General features: G+C 58.9%; 3 protein-coding genes across 12 annotated transcripts in view; 2 read left to right on the top strand and 1 right to left on the bottom strand.

Moving 5' to 3' along the window:
- Qsox2 (quiescin sulfhydryl oxidase 2) overlaps positions 1 to 5,262 on the top strand; it is a 29,186-nt gene extending 23,924 nt beyond the window's left edge. The window contains exons 11-12 of one of the 2 annotated variants that reach the window (XM_078048677.1): positions 488 to 676; positions 2,636 to 5,262. In XM_078048677.1, coding sequence (XP_077904803.1) covers positions 488 to 676; positions 2,636 to 3,183 — 737 coding nt within the window. In that variant the 3' untranslated portion in view covers positions 3,184 to 5,262. The remainder of the gene's footprint in view (positions 1 to 487; positions 677 to 2,635) is intronic. The other variant, XM_078048678.1, reaches the window with a different exon arrangement.
- On the bottom strand, positions 5,089 to 9,760 carry LOC144377423 (uncharacterized). 9 transcript variants are annotated; one of them, XR_013438426.1, is made up of 4 exons: positions 8,218 to 9,758; positions 7,319 to 7,384; positions 5,738 to 6,404; positions 5,089 to 5,482 (listed from the first exon to the last, which is right to left on the bottom strand). XR_013438426.1 is itself a non-coding variant. In XM_078048682.1 (3 exons), exons 1-3 carry the CDS (start codon positions 8,402 to 8,404, stop codon positions 6,097 to 6,099), a joined length of 534 nt encoding a protein of 177 aa, XP_077904808.1. In that variant the 5' UTR covers positions 8,405 to 9,760; the 3' UTR covers positions 5,089 to 6,096. The 9 variants fall into 9 exon arrangements, 5 of the variants coding, with proteins under 5 accessions (XP_077904808.1, XP_077904806.1, XP_077904807.1 ...); XR_013438425.1 differs by having other exon boundaries at positions 5,826 to 6,404; XR_013438428.1 differs by lacking the exon at positions 8,218 to 9,758 and adding an exon at positions 7,581 to 7,925 and having other exon boundaries at positions 5,089 to 6,401.
- Positions 7,981 to 15,306, top strand: Lhx3 (LIM homeobox 3). Its single transcript, XM_078048679.1, has 6 exons — positions 7,981 to 8,227; positions 10,494 to 10,665; positions 11,908 to 12,110; positions 12,737 to 12,888; positions 13,072 to 13,240; positions 13,768 to 15,306. Exons 1-6 carry the CDS (start codon positions 8,134 to 8,136, stop codon positions 14,184 to 14,186), a joined length of 1,209 nt encoding a protein of 402 aa, XP_077904805.1. The 5' UTR covers positions 7,981 to 8,133; the 3' UTR covers positions 14,187 to 15,306.
- Positions 15,307 to 16,304: the final 998 nt, after the last annotated feature.

Below are 16,304 nucleotides of genomic sequence, written 5' to 3'. Positions count from 1 at the left end.
CGAGTCCTGAGGCTCTGTGCTCCTGGGTGGGTGTCTGCCGATGCGGTAGGGCACCCAGTACTGCAGGGGGCGGGCTAAAGGAGGGAGGCTAGCAGGCAAGGGGGCCCGTGCCGCCCATCGCTCTCTGGGTCCTGAGGCCAAGGGCAGAGGCAGCTGACAGCCTGGTTGTGGGGTGTTAGCACATCCTTCTAAAGGGCTGTGGCGTTTGTGGCACTGAGTACTCGTGGTTGATCCCCCTTGCTACCAGCACACAACTCAGGTCTCCATGCCAATGAGGTGTCCCCTTTGAGGTGTGGGCACCATCGTCCTCATGCCCTTGCAGGGCCTTGGGCACCTTTTGGGACACCAGGGTATCTCAGGAAGTTGTGGCCCCTAGTTTGTGTCCTTAGTCTTAGTGGAGACTCAAAGCTGGCCTGCATTGCCTCAGGCAATAGGCTGAGCAGTGACCTGTGGGCCTGGGGCACCAGTGGCTCTTGTTCCCTTTTAGGTTTTGAAGATGACCCCCAGGCCGTGCTGCAGACCCTCAGGAGGTACATTCAGACCTTCTTTGGGTGCAAGGAATGTGGTGAACATTTCGAGGCAATGGCTAAAGAGTCCATGGATTCCGTGAAAACGCTGGACCAAGCTGTGCTCTGGCTCTGGAGCCGGCACAACGCAGTCAACAGCCGCCTGGCCGGTGGGTGTTCCTGGCCCTGGGACAGCTCTGTGGGCCTGGTCGGGCGGGCAGCATGGGTGAGGCATATGTCGGGTCAGCCAGGTCTGCAGGCCTCCAGGTCCCAAGCTGTCTAGCTTGTCCTCTCGCTCTGGGGTACATGGTCCTCATGAAGGTGGACAGAGACTGATATGGCTCTCTGTCTTGCGTCACACCCTTCTCCAAGTAATTTTGACACTAGAAAATTAAGGATGTGATTAATTTTTATAAGGAATTTTAGTATCTTTAAAATCTGTTCTCAGACTGTAAGCCAAACCTCTCAGAGTAGTTTTATTTAAACTAAATAGGGCACAAGCAATTTCTCAGAGTTAAGTAATTCAGACTTCCAAAATCAATGGCAGATTAGAATTAGGCTTAAAAATAATTCCACTGAAAAATGAATTTAATAGAGATGAATAGAAAATGCTGCTGAACTGTTGGTGTTCACTTAATCCACTGTGTCATAAAAACACGTTACAACTGGAGCACTAAAGAAAATTGGTTCTTCTTTGCACTGAGGGCTGCGGGCGCCTTTGCGTCCCTGGGATTTGCTCCCTCCCTGTCAGCTGTGCCTCGAGGTGAGCCTCGAAGGCCACAGGGGGCTCTCTCCACACCCAGCGCCTCTTGGGCCTCTCCCTCCTCCTCATAGAGGTCTCTGGTCATCTGGGCACTCAGCTCTGAGGCATCCGGAGCAAGATGCCAATTGGGGCTGCCCTGTCCAAGAGCCCTGCTGTCAGCCTGTTCCCATCAGCCAGCTGCGGTGGGGGTCCCTTGGCCTATGTGGTGGGGCCACTCCTGAGGCTCCATGCATTGCTCCCTGTCCCCCTTCTAGCCTGAGAGGCCCTCAGGGGTCTGGCCTAGTCTCCTGTCCAGCATCAGCCCTGACTCTGCAGCACTTGGTGTATCTCTGTGCATGACCACCCTCAAGTCTCATTAGGTGGCCTCTCCTGGGGTATGCAGACCAGCCTTTGCCTTGTCCTCTCCTGGCTCTGTGTCCAGCACATGGCACACAGCAAGCAGGATAGGTGTCATCAGCACCATGGAGGCTTGTCTGGGAGCTTTGTTGGTTCTGCAGGGGAGCTGGGCTGGACCCTGCAGCCAGGTTAGCATATTACCAGGGGAACCCTAGCTCATACCTGGGTGCAGGGCATCCCTGACCTCAGGTCACACAGGCAGGTGTTGCTGAGTCCCCTGCTGGCAGGAGCCTCCCTGTGGCTCCTTGTCAGGCCTTCGATCAGAGGAATGAAGAAGGGAGAAATCCCAGGGGAGGGCAGGAGTCAGGCCTCAGGCAAGGCTGCTGGGAGAGGGTGGAGAGCCTTTCTGAGGACAGCTGAGCAGCCACGTCCACACTCAGAAGGAAGTGCTCAGGTAAGTGTGCAAAGCTGTATGTGGATGTCCGTGGCAGAGGTGCTTGCCTGGCTGTTCACTGGGAAGTGTGATGGAATGAACAGTAGGGCTGTGGCAGGAGACCCCGCTTGGGGTAGGTTTGTATTCAGGAGCAGGAAGCCAGTGGCAGCTGAGCAGCACCACAGTAGAGGAGGGTGCTGTGCGGCGTCCTGCCATGTATAGAAAAGGGGTCTCCCAGGACCTGTCTCTCAAAGGACCACGAGGTGGGCAGTACCCCTGGCAGCTGGAGTGGACGGTGTTCGGTGGAGTGTTGGGCCTCTTGGGCCTCCTGGAAGGTAGGAGGTGGGGCCTTTGGGTCCTTCTGGCAGAGCAGAGCTGGTGGATTGCCTCAGGGCTTGGTCAGGCAACGGCAGGTGGGCCAGGTGTGCAGGGTTCTTCCTTGGTGTGCAGGCGTGGGGCCCACCAGAGGGAGCAAGAGCTGCTGCCTGCCTAGAAGGACTGAGGGGGCAGCAGAGCCCTGTGGCCTGCCAACTGCACAGGCCCAGCATCCATGGCCAAGGCCTGTCTGCAGTGATTCTCCCCTTCCTTTTCTCCTAGGCCACCTGAGTGAAGATCCCAAGTTTCCGAAGGTCCCATGGCCTACCCCAGACCTCTGCCCAGCCTGCCACGAGGAAATTAAGGGCCTGGACAGCTGGAACGAGGGCCAGGTGCTGGTGTTCCTGAAGCAGTACTATAGCAGCAGCAACCTCATAGACACGTACTCTGCAGACCAGGGAGAGTCCAGTGAGGGAAGAGCCCTGGGCAGGGGCGAGGTGAAGGGCCAAGCACTGACTCCCCCAGAGAAGTTCCGCAGAGACCAAGGTGCCAAGAGTCTTCGACCGCCTGGCATGCTGGGCCCCAGAGCTGACCTTCCCCAGGATGTGCAGCACAGGCTGGACCTGAGGCTCCAGAGTCCCCGGGGGCCTGGGGCCCTCCAGGAGGCTGAGGACGCCGTACCCTTTCTTGGGGTTGGCTTCTCCAGCCTGGACATGAGCCTCTGCGTGCTGCTATATGTGGCCTCCTCTCTGTTCCTGATGGTGATGTACTTCTTCTTCAGAGTGAGGTCCAAGCGATGGAAAGTCCGGCTTTACCACCCAGCTGTGTAGAGTGCTCCTGAGGCAGTGCTGGCAGCACACGGGAAGCCCTTGGAAGCCCTGCCCCCTGTGCCACCTGCAGCTTTCTTGTTTATGATCAGGGGTTCAACACCTGGGTCCCCTCACAGGCCTGTGGAGACTGGGTGGTCTTGTGGGCATGCTCACGTCTGAACCCTGTCCATGCCTCCCGCAGCCCTTGTTGCAGGAAGACTCGGTGACCTCATTGAGGTCAAGGAACAAGAGGAGCGGCCCCAGCTGTCCTGTGCCCCGCAGTGATCACAGGCGACAGCTCTACAGGGCCTTGCTTCTGTGTTGGCAGAAGCCTCGCTGGAGGAGCCTTCCCCACATAGTGTGCCCTGCAGCCCTCAGAGTAGACGTGGTGCTCCAGTGATGTGGGATCTCCTTTTTGGCCACCTGATTGTCCCCACTTAAGCAAAAGAACAGTTGTGTGGGAGCTCAGGGAACTCGGGAGCAGAGAAGGAAGGGTCTAGTCAGTCCTGTGCCCTGCAGGGTGATCTGTTCAGATGTGGAGACTCAAGGAACCTGGCCAGGGGAGAGCTATATCTCAGAAATGACTCAGGGTCCTGGGGAGTAAGCCTGGGGCTTGGGAGGGACAGGGTGGTGGCAGTGCCTTTTTGTTGGGTGGCTTTTCTGATGATAAAGAGATGTAAGTGAGGGTCATCCCAATCTGGCTGTCCTGGGGGAACTCTGGGCCCAGTGGTGGGTTTGAAGACTAGATCTACAGGAGGGGAATGGAGGACCCGTCTGCTCTTGGGGGCATGGTCTTTGGATGACCTCTGTAGGAGCCCTTTGTCTACTCTGGTTCTTTTCCAGCCCGACATGAGGCACCACGGAGGCCAGGGACAGGCCCAGTGAGGAAGGCAGAGGCCCCTGGCCATGGGCCCTGTAAGACAGGCCTCCCTGACCTGAAGCTGTGGACAAGGTTCTTAGGGGTACTGGTCTTCCAGGCCTCAGGAATGATTTTTTTTTTTTTTTTTTTACCATTTAGCAATTTAAACACATTATTAAACCCAAAACACTTAGTGGTGAATCAGCCTCTGAAGACTTAAAGGGAGCAAACTGATACATGCTTTGGGACGTTCATGGAGAGTCCCTGGCCATTGGTTTGTCCCACGAGCTTTCATTGGATATGGTGGACTCATGCTCTGTTGTGCCCATCTCTGTGCACGTGCATGACCCAGATGCCTGTAAATACCTTTTCTACTTTGCTGTTTTGTATTTGATGCTCAAGTGTGTCCTGAAGACATTTGGTCACGTGGATGTCGTTTAAGACCCTATGACCTTGCTGTCACTGCTGCCACTTAAGGGAAATGGACAGCTGCCTCCCTGGGCTGTGGCTAGTCCAGCCCTGGAGTGCTGGGATGACCAGAGGATGGGTAGGGGAGCCACAGGCAGCTGCCTGAGGCCAGCAGGACCGCGGGGGTGGGCTGTTGGCAGCTTCCATCTCCTGCTCCACCCCTCTGCCGTGAGATTTCTTCATGATGCTTTTTATACCCTAGAATCCTCTGCTTTAAAAAGCCGGGAGCTTGCCTCCACGGCTGGTGTGTACCTGGTTATTGAAGACGTCATATCTCTTTGTTTGAAAACCAGGCAAGTCTACCCACAGCTCCAGCGGTGGGTGTGAGGCATCTCCCCGGGAACGTGGAGTGTGCGCTGCTCGTCTGGCCTTGGCAGAGCTGCTTTAGGCAGGGCTTGTTTCCAGCTTCCCTCCTATTACAGGGCAAGGCCACCAATGTCTGGGGACACGCTTGTCACTGAGGCGCCCTGCAGGGTGTCCTAGAGGAGGGAAAGAACAGCCCCACCCCTGGGTGCCAGCTCTGAGGGTGCCACAAGGTGTGAGGTAGTTTTATAAAGTCTAAGTATTTTAAGAGGTATTGAGACTAATGAATATAACAGTTCCGTAATTTAAATGTTTATTTATTTTTAATGGAAAGATTTTGTTTAAAAAGGAGCCATTTGACATGGAAATGTCAGTGAAATTTCTTACCTGCAAGGGAAGTGGACATTTTGTATTTAAGTAAAAATTATAATGTGCACATTTTAAAAATAAAGAAATCTGACATTTGAGAAGCCGTGACAGTTCTTTTGAAATGTGAGATTCTGGAATGGGAACAGAATGAACCTGGGCTCCCATCTCACTCCTATGGACTCTGGATTTCTAGGATTGCTTCTATTGAATCAAAGACACTTTTTGGAAGAGAGCCGGGAGTCAGATGGAAAAGTCGGCTGGAAAGTGGAGTTTAGATGACCTGCTTAGAGCAGAACCAGATGCAGCAGCTAGAGCAGCACCCTGAGACATACAGATGACACTATTTCAGCGTGTTCCACTCCTGCTTACGGAAGCCCCTGGGGGACCCAGCCCACCTCGTAGCCACCCCCCACACACACTCAATTCAGTGTGAAGCAGGAGCCGGGCAGGTTGCCCATGGCTAGCTTCTCCCAGGACCCTCCCACGGAGAGACCTGGGCAGCCCCTGCCTTGCCAGCCTCCGGCAGTGTGTGCTGAGCAGACCTCTCCACCGGGAATGCCTTCAGGGCTCCGGTACCTGGTCTTGGAGCTCACAGTCTGGAGTTGGAAGTTTCTGTCTGTGATCCTGCAGTGGCCAGAAGGATGTTGGGTGCAAGGGACAGTACCTTGAGGGCGGCAGCAGCAGCAGTGAAAGGCCTCTGACGTCTGTAGGAGAGAGCCTCCGCTCCAGGTCCAGTCCCCCGCAGCCTGGGTGCTCCCTGCTTTCCAGAAGGTTGTTGAGGGTCCAGCGGGCAGGGTTCAGAGGTTTCCAGCCCGGCGGCACCTCGACCCGCTTGCTGCGAAAGAGGAGCCTCCCGGCCAGGGCGGAGCCAAACGGCATGGCTGCCCAAGACGAGGGCCGTCGGGACCTGGTCCAGTCCCGCCAAACCCACCGTGCTAGGGACGTGCGCCGGACTGGGCGGGGGCCGGAGGCGGGGACAGGGGAGGGGCGGGGGACAGGCGCCAAAAGGGCTGGGGGCGCGGGGATGCCTCCTTCAGCACCGCGGACAGCGCGGGCCCAGTGCTGGAGTCTGCCCCGCGACGCTGCAGGTTCTGCGGAGCTCCAGCCCTCCGCCTACGCCCACTCAGACCCGACCCGTTACCGCGATGCTGCTGGAAGCGGAGTTCGAAGGCGACCGAGAAAGGCCAGGGGTTCCGGCGGCTGCTGCCCTCTGCACCTTTGTCGGGACGCAGGGTAAGAGCTGCTGAGAGAGAAGCAACTAGGGCGGCGCAGGCGGGTGGAGGGGCCACGGGCCGCGGGTGCAGCAGGGAGGGCTGCAGGGAAAGTCCAGGGAGACCGGGGAGGCACTTTGAAATGGCAACAGATTGGGAGGGAAGCCGAGGGTGGCCCGGGGAGCCTGGTGCTTGACCTGCAAATGGTGCCTGTGATGGAACAGAGTGAGGGGCACCAGGTCCCCCAGAGAATGAAGCCCTTCACTTCCCTTCTTAGCCCTGGCTTGCAGTAGGGGACCCCAGTCTTGGTGTCCCACCCCAACCGTCCTCTCCAAGGGCCATTCCATTGCCACAGACGTTGGAAATAATGGAGGCATTGTTGGTGGGGCCGGCCAGATGCCCAGCAGAAGGGGCCTTCCCTTCCCCAGTCCTGTCACAAATGGCCCTTGCCAGACCGCCTCTGCAGCAGCTGACACTCAACGGACCTCACCCCAGTGCACCAGGCACCCACTCGGCTCCACACAAGTGTGTGTGCGCTGACCCTTCTGGAGTAACAGGTGTAGTACAAAGCAAGAGAGAGGTGGCCCGTGAGCCTGTGCTCACGACCAGGCATGCTGTGTGCTGGAGCTAGGACGGAGGGGCTGTGCTCTTTTATGCCCATCTTCCAGTCCTGTGCCCTTAGAGCTCGAAATTCAGAAGACTGAGTGGAGAGGGTATCACCATCTGACCCCCGGTAGAGGGACCTGGAGGTTCAACCCACTAGTTCAACCTACTGCTTTCCCAGCGCTTCCATCCAGGATCCTGCTGGCTGCCAGGGCCCCATGCTGTATTCTGTCTCTGAGTGACTGTACAGGACTAAAATCCTGGTCGATGACCTAGGACTGTGGGCCCTCTGAGCAGAGGAAGGGATGTACACGAAAGGATGGATGGGTTCCAGTTGGCTCACCTGTTTGCATTGGGAGCAGGATTCTGGAAAATCGGGTGCAGGGACTGTTCTTTGGTAGCCAGAGTGCTGGGGGCAGAGAAGCGAGGGGACATCCTGTAGCTTTTCCAGCTCAGTCCCTCCTAAACCAGGGTCTTGGATGGGTTTCCAGGCGGAGGACAGAGGCCTGCTTCTCTCCTAAGAATCGCCTTTCTTCCAGTGCCCACGCCAGTGGGAAATTGCAGGGCTGGGCGTAGAAGGTCTGGGGTCGCGGCTAGCTTCTTACTGTGAGGCCTTTGGCGGCGACGCTCACCTTCTCTGGGTTTCGGTTGCGCTTCCGCGGACCAGACATTGTCGCGAAGGCTCCCAGCTCAGATCTCGAGGCCGAATTTCAGCATCAGGAGAACCTAGCTCCCTCCCTGCCAACTTCTCCCAGAACCCCCAGCCCTTCCAGCGCCCAAGTGAGTCCAGCTGCGAGGCAGGGGCGAGCGCCTGCGGGCAGCCTTGACTCGGGTCCTCCCCTGCCGTCCCAGCTCTAGGGACAAGAACGCAGAGCGGTGCGAAGGCACCGTAGGTTCGGGGCCAGGCGCACAGAGCCGGCGATCGCCCGGGGCTAGTCTCCGGGACCCCCCGGCCCCGCCCCGCGCCGCGGCCCCGCCCCCCGGCCGCTCCGCCCTCCGCACCGCCGGAGGCTCGAGGCCCCGGGGCGGCCCGCCGGCGCAGCGCCCAGCAACGCGGCGAGTCGCTCGGACGCCGGCTAGGGGCCACTGCGTCCGCGGCCTCCCCGGACCCCGGGGAAGATCGGGGTCAGAAAGCGGAGGTGCCGGGCGGCGGGCGCCATGGAGGCTCGCGGGGAGCTGGACCCGGCCCGGGAATCGGCGGGGGGCGACCTGCTGTTGGCGCTGCTCGCGCGGAGGGCTGACCTGCGCCGAGGTGGGTGCCCAGTCGAGCGGCAGCATCAGGGAGACCAGAAGGTCTTCGGGCTTTTTTCCTCTTTGCCTTCGGAGGCCAAAGGACCTGGGCCGGAGCGGGTGCGAGGGCCCCGGCACAACCAAGCCAGTGCATCACGGCCGCGGTGTGTGAAGGGCCCCTGGCGCTGTTGTCGGGCATGTGGTCCTCTGTCCGGGGTATCCTCGGGTGTCCAGGAATGGCTAAGAGGGCTCTTGGCAGTCCTTAGCCGCCCCTGAAGTGTAAGCGGTGTAGGGGCTGTTACCCGCCCAGTGACCACAGAGCAGGAGGGTCCCCCAGAGGGCCACCCTGGCCCCGACCCTACTTTCCAGGGGAGCGCAATCAGGCAGGAGCCAGGGTCGAGATGAACGGTGTAATTTCTCTAATCTGGGTCTCTTCAGCCGCCCGCCGTTTGTCAGGACCCTCTGCAAGGAAAAGCCCGGCTTCTCTGGGGCCCCGGTCTCCTGCCGGCGCTGAGGCTCTGCGAGCCAGGCTGTTCTCTGCGCGCTCCAGGCCGACGAGAGCTCTGGGTGGGGAAGGCTGGGGAGGGGGAGTGGGAGGAACGGAGCGGGCCAAGGGGGCTACGTCCAGGCTGCGAGGTCGCTCCATCCCCTACTCATTCATTTATTTTGCGACGGTTCCCGGGAGGGGTTGGCCGAAGAGCCTGGAGAAGAGTGGGAGGCGCAGGGAGAGGAGGCGGGAAGGCTGGGCGCGCGAGGGCAGGGAGCGCTGGCGGAGCCAGCCCTGGGACGGGCGCCGAGGCTCCGGGACCTCCAGCCTCAGGGGTGGAGACCGTGCCCGGGCCGGAGTCGCCATGCAGCGTAAGCCGAGGTCGCGGGGGCTCCACGGGGGCTTAGCCGGGGCGCGGGGATGTGGGTTTGGCTTTTGTCCCACGCGGGCTCTTGCGGCTGCTTAGACAAGGCGCTGTCCGGACCGCGGTGCTGAATCGCGCTGCGCGGAGCCGATGTCCTCGGCTCCCTGAGGCTCACTGCTGGCGGTGAGGACCCAGGCCTCGCGGCTGCCGTTGCCACTCGGTGACCAGTGCAGCGGTTTTGCCAGACGCGGGACGCGGACGCGGTCCGACCGTCTGTCGCGGGTTTCCCGCCAATGCAGGAGGGAGGTCGAGCGGACCTCCTGGCGATGTCCTCTTCCCACGATGGGTTTCAGTTGCTCCCCAGCCACTGGGGCCTTCCTGCTCCCTGCCCTGTCCATAGACAGGGAGCTGGTGAGGTGGGTCACATCTGAGTAGGTGCCAGCTCCTGCTAGCCGCTCCCCACTCTCATGGCTGTCCTTTCTAAATTACCAGAAATCCTCATCTCACAAACACCAGGAAGAGCCCCTCATAGCTCCTCCTGGGCTCACAGCTCTTGAAGGGCACCCTCCCCTACCCCAGCCTGATTGCCCTAGAGGCCCCAGGCTCCTGGGGATGGCATTGGCAAGCACTTGGTGGGGAGAATCAGCCACCCATTGGGTACTCTGCCACCACACCTGAGCCTGTGGGCAGCAGATCACTTAGCCAATCTTCTCACAAATACTCCTGAGACTGTCCAAAGAGGAGAAGGGCTCAGAGACTAACAGGGGACCTGAGGCTGGGCAGCCACACAGGTTTGGGGGCTCTAGAGCCTGAGGTCATGATGCTTATTGTGTAAGGTAATGGAAACGCTCAGTTGGATGTGCCCCATGCCCCAATGTGTCCCAGGACCTGCGTCCCCTGTGTGCCCACCTCCAGGTGGACTAGGACTAGTTAGTAGGACTAGTTTTCCCATTTTCTGCCCTACTTTCTAGAGCAGATCCCCCTGGGGTATGGTTTTGGTTGTGTGTGTGTGTGTGTGTGTGTGTGTGTATTTGTAATAGACATAACTTTATTTATTCTTATGTGGTGCCAAAGATGGAACCTAGTGCCGTGGGGTACAGTTTTCATTTGAACTCAACATGCATCTTCTTGAATATCTTGTAAATGGACAGTACTCGACCTCACGGGGTGACTTGGCCACCCTGCTCCCAGACAGATTTCTAAGTTTACTTCTGTTTCTTTGGCTGCTGTCAGGCTGTGGGATGAGGTGCCTGTTGGGTCCCTGCACTTGGGGGGCCAAGCAACTGCTTGAGCTAGCAGGGCAATGGTGTGCAGAGAAGGGGGTCCCTAGGCAGCGTCCGGGTCTTGGGGACCAGTGAATGGGAGGCTGGCTCCAACTGGTGAAGAGGCTTGTGGTCTGCGAGGTGCCAGTGACCTGGGCCATTCCCCTGCCTACAGAGATACCCCTGTGTGCCGGCTGTGACCAGCACATCCTGGACCGCTTTATCCTGAAGGCTCTGGACCGACACTGGCACAGCAAGTGCCTCAAGTGCAGTGACTGTCACACACCGCTGGCCGAGCGCTGCTTTAGTCGGGGGGACAGTGTCTACTGCAAGGACGACTTCTTCAAGTAAGCATTTCTGCCTGTGGGAGGCGACGGGAGGGCACCCACAACCTGCCCCCACAGAAAGGAGGCCAGAAGTGCGGCCACACTGGGACCCACCACCCTCCACTCTAACCAAGTCTCCCACCCCACAGCCTGCATCTCCAGGTGCCCCCCAGCCCCCTCCGGTCACTACAGGCAGAATACCTGGGAACCTGCCAAGTTCTAGCGGGTTCTCCCTGGGTGGCTTGGCCTGGATGAGACATCAGGAAATATTTTTTTGAGTAATTTATTTTAGCCAGGTGTGGTGGCACCCATCTGTATTCCCAGCTACTCAGGAGGCTGAGGCAGGAGAATTGCAAGTTTGAGGTTAGCCGGGGCAACTTAGTGGGATCCTGTTTCAAAATTAGTAATAATTAAAAAATTAAGGGGCTGGGGATGTGGCTCAAGCGGTAGCGCGCTCGCCTAGCATGCGTGCGGCCCGGGTTCAATCCTCAGCAGCACCACATACCAACAAAGATGTTGTGTCCGCCGAGAATTAAGAAAAAAATAAATAAATGTTAAAATTCAAAAAAAAAAATTAAGAGAGCCGAGGATGTAGCGTGGTGTAGACCATTTGCCTGGGTTCAATCCCCAGTAGCCTCCACAAATAACTCATTTTGTGAATCATGGAAGCAGTTGTTTAAAAAGATAAACACAGCCCAGAACAGTGGCCCACACCTGTAATCCCAGGTACTGGGAGGCTGAGCAGGGGTTTCTCCTTGTAGGCAACACTGTCTCAAAAGAAAAAAAATATAAAAGGGCTGGGGGTGTAGCTCAGTGGTAGAGCACCTCTTTGGGTTCAACCCCCAGCATTTGGATAGATGATTGATGTAGATATAGATAATTTGGTAGAATTGTTATAGTCCCTTTTAAATTGTGCTTGTTTTGTCCCTAATTGGGGGGGGGGGCGGGTAGCTTAGGCCTCTGGGGTCTGAGGGAACTGCCCCACTTGGAGTCCTGACCCTCCAAAATAATCTTCCCCATCCAGCGGGAGAGCAGATTCTCCTCCTGGAGGTCCTCCAGAGGAAGTGGGGGTCCCCTGCTCATCAGTACGTGTGGCCCACCCAGGTTGCTAGCCTGACGAAGGCACTGGGCCAGGAGCTTCCTCCTACACCCAAGCCCAGGACGGTCAGCACAGCTCTAGCTCGCTCTCACACCCAACCCGCTCCCAGCGAAGGCGCCTGCGGTGTTACCGCTGAGCTGAGCCGCGCCCTATGTGCCCCGCAGGCGATTCGGGACCAAGTGCGCCGCGTGCCAGCTGGGCATCCCGCCCACGCAGGTGGTGCGCCGCGCCCAGGACTTCGTATACCACCTGCACTGCTTCGCCTGCGTGGTGTGCAAGCGGCAGCTGGCCACAGGCGACGAGTTCTACCTCATGGAAGACAGCCGGCTGGTGTGCAAGGCGGACTACGAGACAGCCAAGCAGCGAGGTCAGTGGGACTGGGGGGTGGTCACCGGGCTGGTGCCGTCAGGGCGCAAGCCCCACCTTCTTACTAATCCCTGGGGTGGTGGGCCTTGGGGGGAATCCTCACCTCCAGCACTTCCCCCAGGGCTTCTCTATTGAGGCGGTTTGGGACTGGGGAGGTAAGGGTGCTAGGACCCACAGGCCCAAGAGCGAGGCCGGGGTGATCAACGGCGCCGTTGGCTGTTCCCGGCCTGGGGTTTAGCGACTTCTGCGTTCTAGCAGGCAGGGAGGTTACCTGAGTTATGCGAACTATCATTCCTGGTCTGCAATTGGTCACCTTGACCATGAAGACCTGGCCTTACCCACACTCAGAATGAAAGGGGAACGAAACCACTGGGCTCCTCCCAGACTGCTGGGTGTGGTGGCATCGGGCGCGGGGTTCCGGATCAAGAGCCCACTAGGCACAGAAGCCCCCCTCTACCGGTAATCCCCTCTCTTGGGCACCCGCCAGGTCCGTGAAATCCGTCGGGTCCCCGGGGCTACCGCGATTGGGCCTGCCAGCAGGGGCCTCTGGTGACGTCTGGGCGGTCAGGGGTGGGCGCGGCGGGGGCGGCCAGAGGGGGCCCACCGGCTTCACCACTCGCTCCGCAGAGGCCGAGGCCACCGCCAAGCGGCCGCGCACAACCATCACCGCCAAGCAGCTGGAGACGCTGAAGAGCGCCTACAACACCTCTCCCAAGCCCGCGCGCCACGTGCGCGAGCAGCTTTCTTCCGAGACCGGCCTGGACATGCGTGTCGTGCAGGTCAGCGCTTCCAAGCGACCCGTGTCCCCTGGCACCCGAGAGCAGGAAGACCCACCCCGCAGGCGCTCACGCCGCAGCCCCGCGCTGCGACTTGGGAGCTGTTTCCTAAAGCAGGGAAGTGGGGTGGAGGGGAGAGACTGAAAGCGCCGCCGCCCCGCGGCCACTCACCACCCCATCCCCCAGGTTTGGTTCCAGAACCGCCGGGCCAAGGAAAAGAGGCTGAAAAAGGACGCAGGCCGGCAGCGCTGGGGCCAGTATTTCCGCAACATGAAGCGCTCCCGCGGCAGCTCCAAGTCGGACAAGGACAGCATCCAGGAGGGGCAGGACAGCGACGCCGAGGTCTCCTTCACCGGTAGGCCTGGGTACACACTGCATGCCCTTGCAGACTGGTACTTGCTAATGGGGTCGCTGGGAGCTTGAGCAAGAACTTTGGTTCCATTGGTGGCAGGGAGCCTGGAGTTGTGAATTTCCTGGTTCCGAATCCAGCCTTACTTTCCAAACTGGCTTGGTTTAGACCTTGGCCCTCCATTCCAAGCCTTGTTGGTTGGTCACTCAGGACCACTGCTCTTCTCTGCTGGTCAGAGCCCCTGTTCCCTGACTGGTCCCTAAGCTGGGCTTCTGCCAGACACTTGCCTCGTGGTGGGGAGGTCCCAGCCCCTGCCATGATTTTTAGAATAAGCAACACATTTTCAGGGTGAGTGATAAACAGCCCAGGCTTTCTGGAGTTGGGGATAAGTTCAGTCCTTTTCTGCAGGACCTGACTTCTTCTTTCTCTGCACTTCCGTCTTTCTTGTATTGTCCCCTGCCTGGGCCAGGATAGGCACTGAGAGGAACCAAGTTTCAAGAACAGGACTGACAGGCTCTCTGCTTCCATTGCAGATGAGCCCTCCATGGCTGAAATGGGCCCCGCCAATGGCCTGTACAGCAGCCTAGGAGAGCCTGCCCCTGCCTTGGGCCGGCCCTCAGGAGCCCTGGGCAGCTTTGCACTGGAGCATGGAGGCCTGGCAGGCCCGGAGCAGTACCGAGAGTTGCGCCCCAGCAGCCCCTATGGCATCCCCCCGTCCCCCGCTGCCCCGCAGAGCCTCCCAGGCCCCCAGCCCCTCCTCTCCAGCTTGGTGTATCCAGATACCAGCTTGGGCCTTGTGCCCTCAGGAGCCCCAGGAGGCCCTCCGCCCATAAGGGTGCTGGCAGGGAACGGACCCAGCTCTGACCTGTCCACGGGGAGCAGCGGGGGTTACCCTGACTTCCCTGCTAGTCCTGCTTCCTGGCTGGATGAGGTGGACCATGCTCAGTTCTGACTAAGGCCCCCAGCTCCACCCAGCACCAGAGGAGAGGGGTCTTGGTGGCGCTGCCCCTGGATGGGCAGCTTGGGGGCTGCACTCTCCATTCAAGGACCTCCAAGGGAAGCAGGATGAGGGCAACCAGGGAGGCCTAGTGTCTGCAGAGCCTCCCCCAATGCCTGCGCCTCTGGCCCCTCCTGGGGGGCCGAGGGATTCCCAGGACAATGCTCCTTCTACAGGGGCAACCTGCCTGATGGCCACCCACAAGCCAGTGGCTCCAGGGCTATGTTTTATAAGCAGATTTCTCCCCCTTTGTTGACCAGTGAACGAAGCACTTGCCTCTCTTCGAGGCCAGGCCTCTGCCCAACCCAGACCGGCACAGCCTTGGCTGGACAGTGCTTTCAAAACCTAAACACACAAGATAACATTAACTGCCCTTCATTTCCCAGGCACCGCGTGTCTCTGAGTGTTGACCCTGTAGCCCCCACTGTAGGTCAGGGATCTGCCTTGCCTGTTCAGGCAGGAGGTGGGGGGTGCAGAATGGGGGCACTGCCTGTGTCCTCTGTGGCCACCAAGACCCTGGAAAGGACCTTCCTCTCCTCAGGGCTCTGGGGGCCTCTCTGCTACCAGCAACCTTCTCCGCTCTTCCGCTCTTCCCTGCACCCCTCCCCAGGGTCTCAGATCTTTCTGTTCTTGAATACTGTGGAGGTTGCAGAGATCCCTGGGGCCACTTCTGCTCCACAGTCAGTCTTTAAGCCCAGATTTGTTCATCCTCCCCGCTGCCCACTGCACACTTCCCTAGGACCCCAAGTGTCCAGGCCCTGCCTGTTGCCAAACAGCTGCCCTTCCACGCTGATGGGGCTTTGCCTGATGGGGACACAAGGAAATTGTCCCCCACTGAAGGAGGCTGGGGCCAGGGTCCTCAGAGCCCACCAGGCCTCCTCCATCAGATGTTTAAAAAGACATTCTGGGAGGCACTTGCAGTCGCCTCACACAAAGGTTGGCTGTGTGTAAGTCAAAGTCATTCCTGAAAACCAGAGTGTCAATACCTGTTGGTCCTGTGAATGTCCTGTGACTTTTATTTATTCTCTGGTGATTGGCTCTTTCCAAGACTTCAATAAACTTGTCATTTACTTTTGCTGGAGGGCCTGTAGCCTCGGTGAGGCTGAGGGCTGTGCAGGTCAAGGAGGTTGCTGGTGGGGAGAGGCAGTCCTTTGAAAGTGGGAGAGGTGTACCCCAGGGGCTGCTGTTCCTTGCCTGGGCTGGCACCTGGATTAGATCTGAGCTCCCTTTTGCTCTGGATCTTGGCCAAGCTCCTGAGCACAGGAGGGAGGCAGGGAATAGTCTGTGTCCCACAGAGGGACAGGGTGGGAGGTGCAGCTGGGTTGGGGAGTGTAAAGTGAGGGGGGGGGATGGGAGCTGGTGTTAGCTGATCAAGATCCAGGTACCAGTCCATGGGGTCTCTCCAACTTGGATTCCAATCCCAGCTGGCCTGCTAACTCTGTGTGACCCAAGGCCTGTGATTGGCACCCTCTGAGTCCTGCCATCCTCCCCATGGAGCTCCCTAAAGGGGAGACCTGAGTTGAAAGCCTAGGCACATGCATTCCCTCCCCCAAAGTGAGGGTTCCTCTGGGAGGAGACCTGGGCAGGTTTCTGGACCCTCCCCCTTCTCAGCCCCCGCCTGGGTGGGGGAAGGAGCCGCCTGCGGGGTGCTCCCTGGGATCCCCAGGTTTCTCCAAGGCCAGCTCTCTTTGTGGGAAGACTGGCTGGAACCAGCCACCTTTCCAGGCCTGTCAGGTAGATCCTTTCCCAACTCCCTCCCCACCAATCTTGAAAATGAGGAAGCTCTGGTTGGGGGAAGGAAGGAAAGAGCTGGTGGGAAATACTCTCCCCCCCCCAGGGCCCCGGGGGCTGGCAGTGGTGGAAATGGGGCAAAGGACTCTGAGAGTCGCAGAGGAAGCCTGATGTCCAGCCATGCCGACTGCACTGGCCTTCAGGGGTCTTCAGGGCTGAGTCCAGAGAGTTCCCAGACTGGCTCATCTCTGGACCTGGACCTGTTTACAGAACCTGCTGTGTGCCACCCCACGGGGCCCTGCCTATAGGAGACTGAGGCTCAGAGGGTGAAGGGGCTTGTCC

This window comes from Ictidomys tridecemlineatus, chromosome 4, assembly GCF_052094955.1.
Source record: "Ictidomys tridecemlineatus isolate mIctTri1 chromosome 4, mIctTri1.hap1, whole genome shotgun sequence".
NCBI classification, from domain to species: Eukaryota; Metazoa; Chordata; class Mammalia; order Rodentia; family Sciuridae; genus Ictidomys; species Ictidomys tridecemlineatus.
The sequence above is the reverse complement of the archived record's forward strand: the minus strand, read 5'-3'. Positions and strand labels throughout refer to the sequence as shown.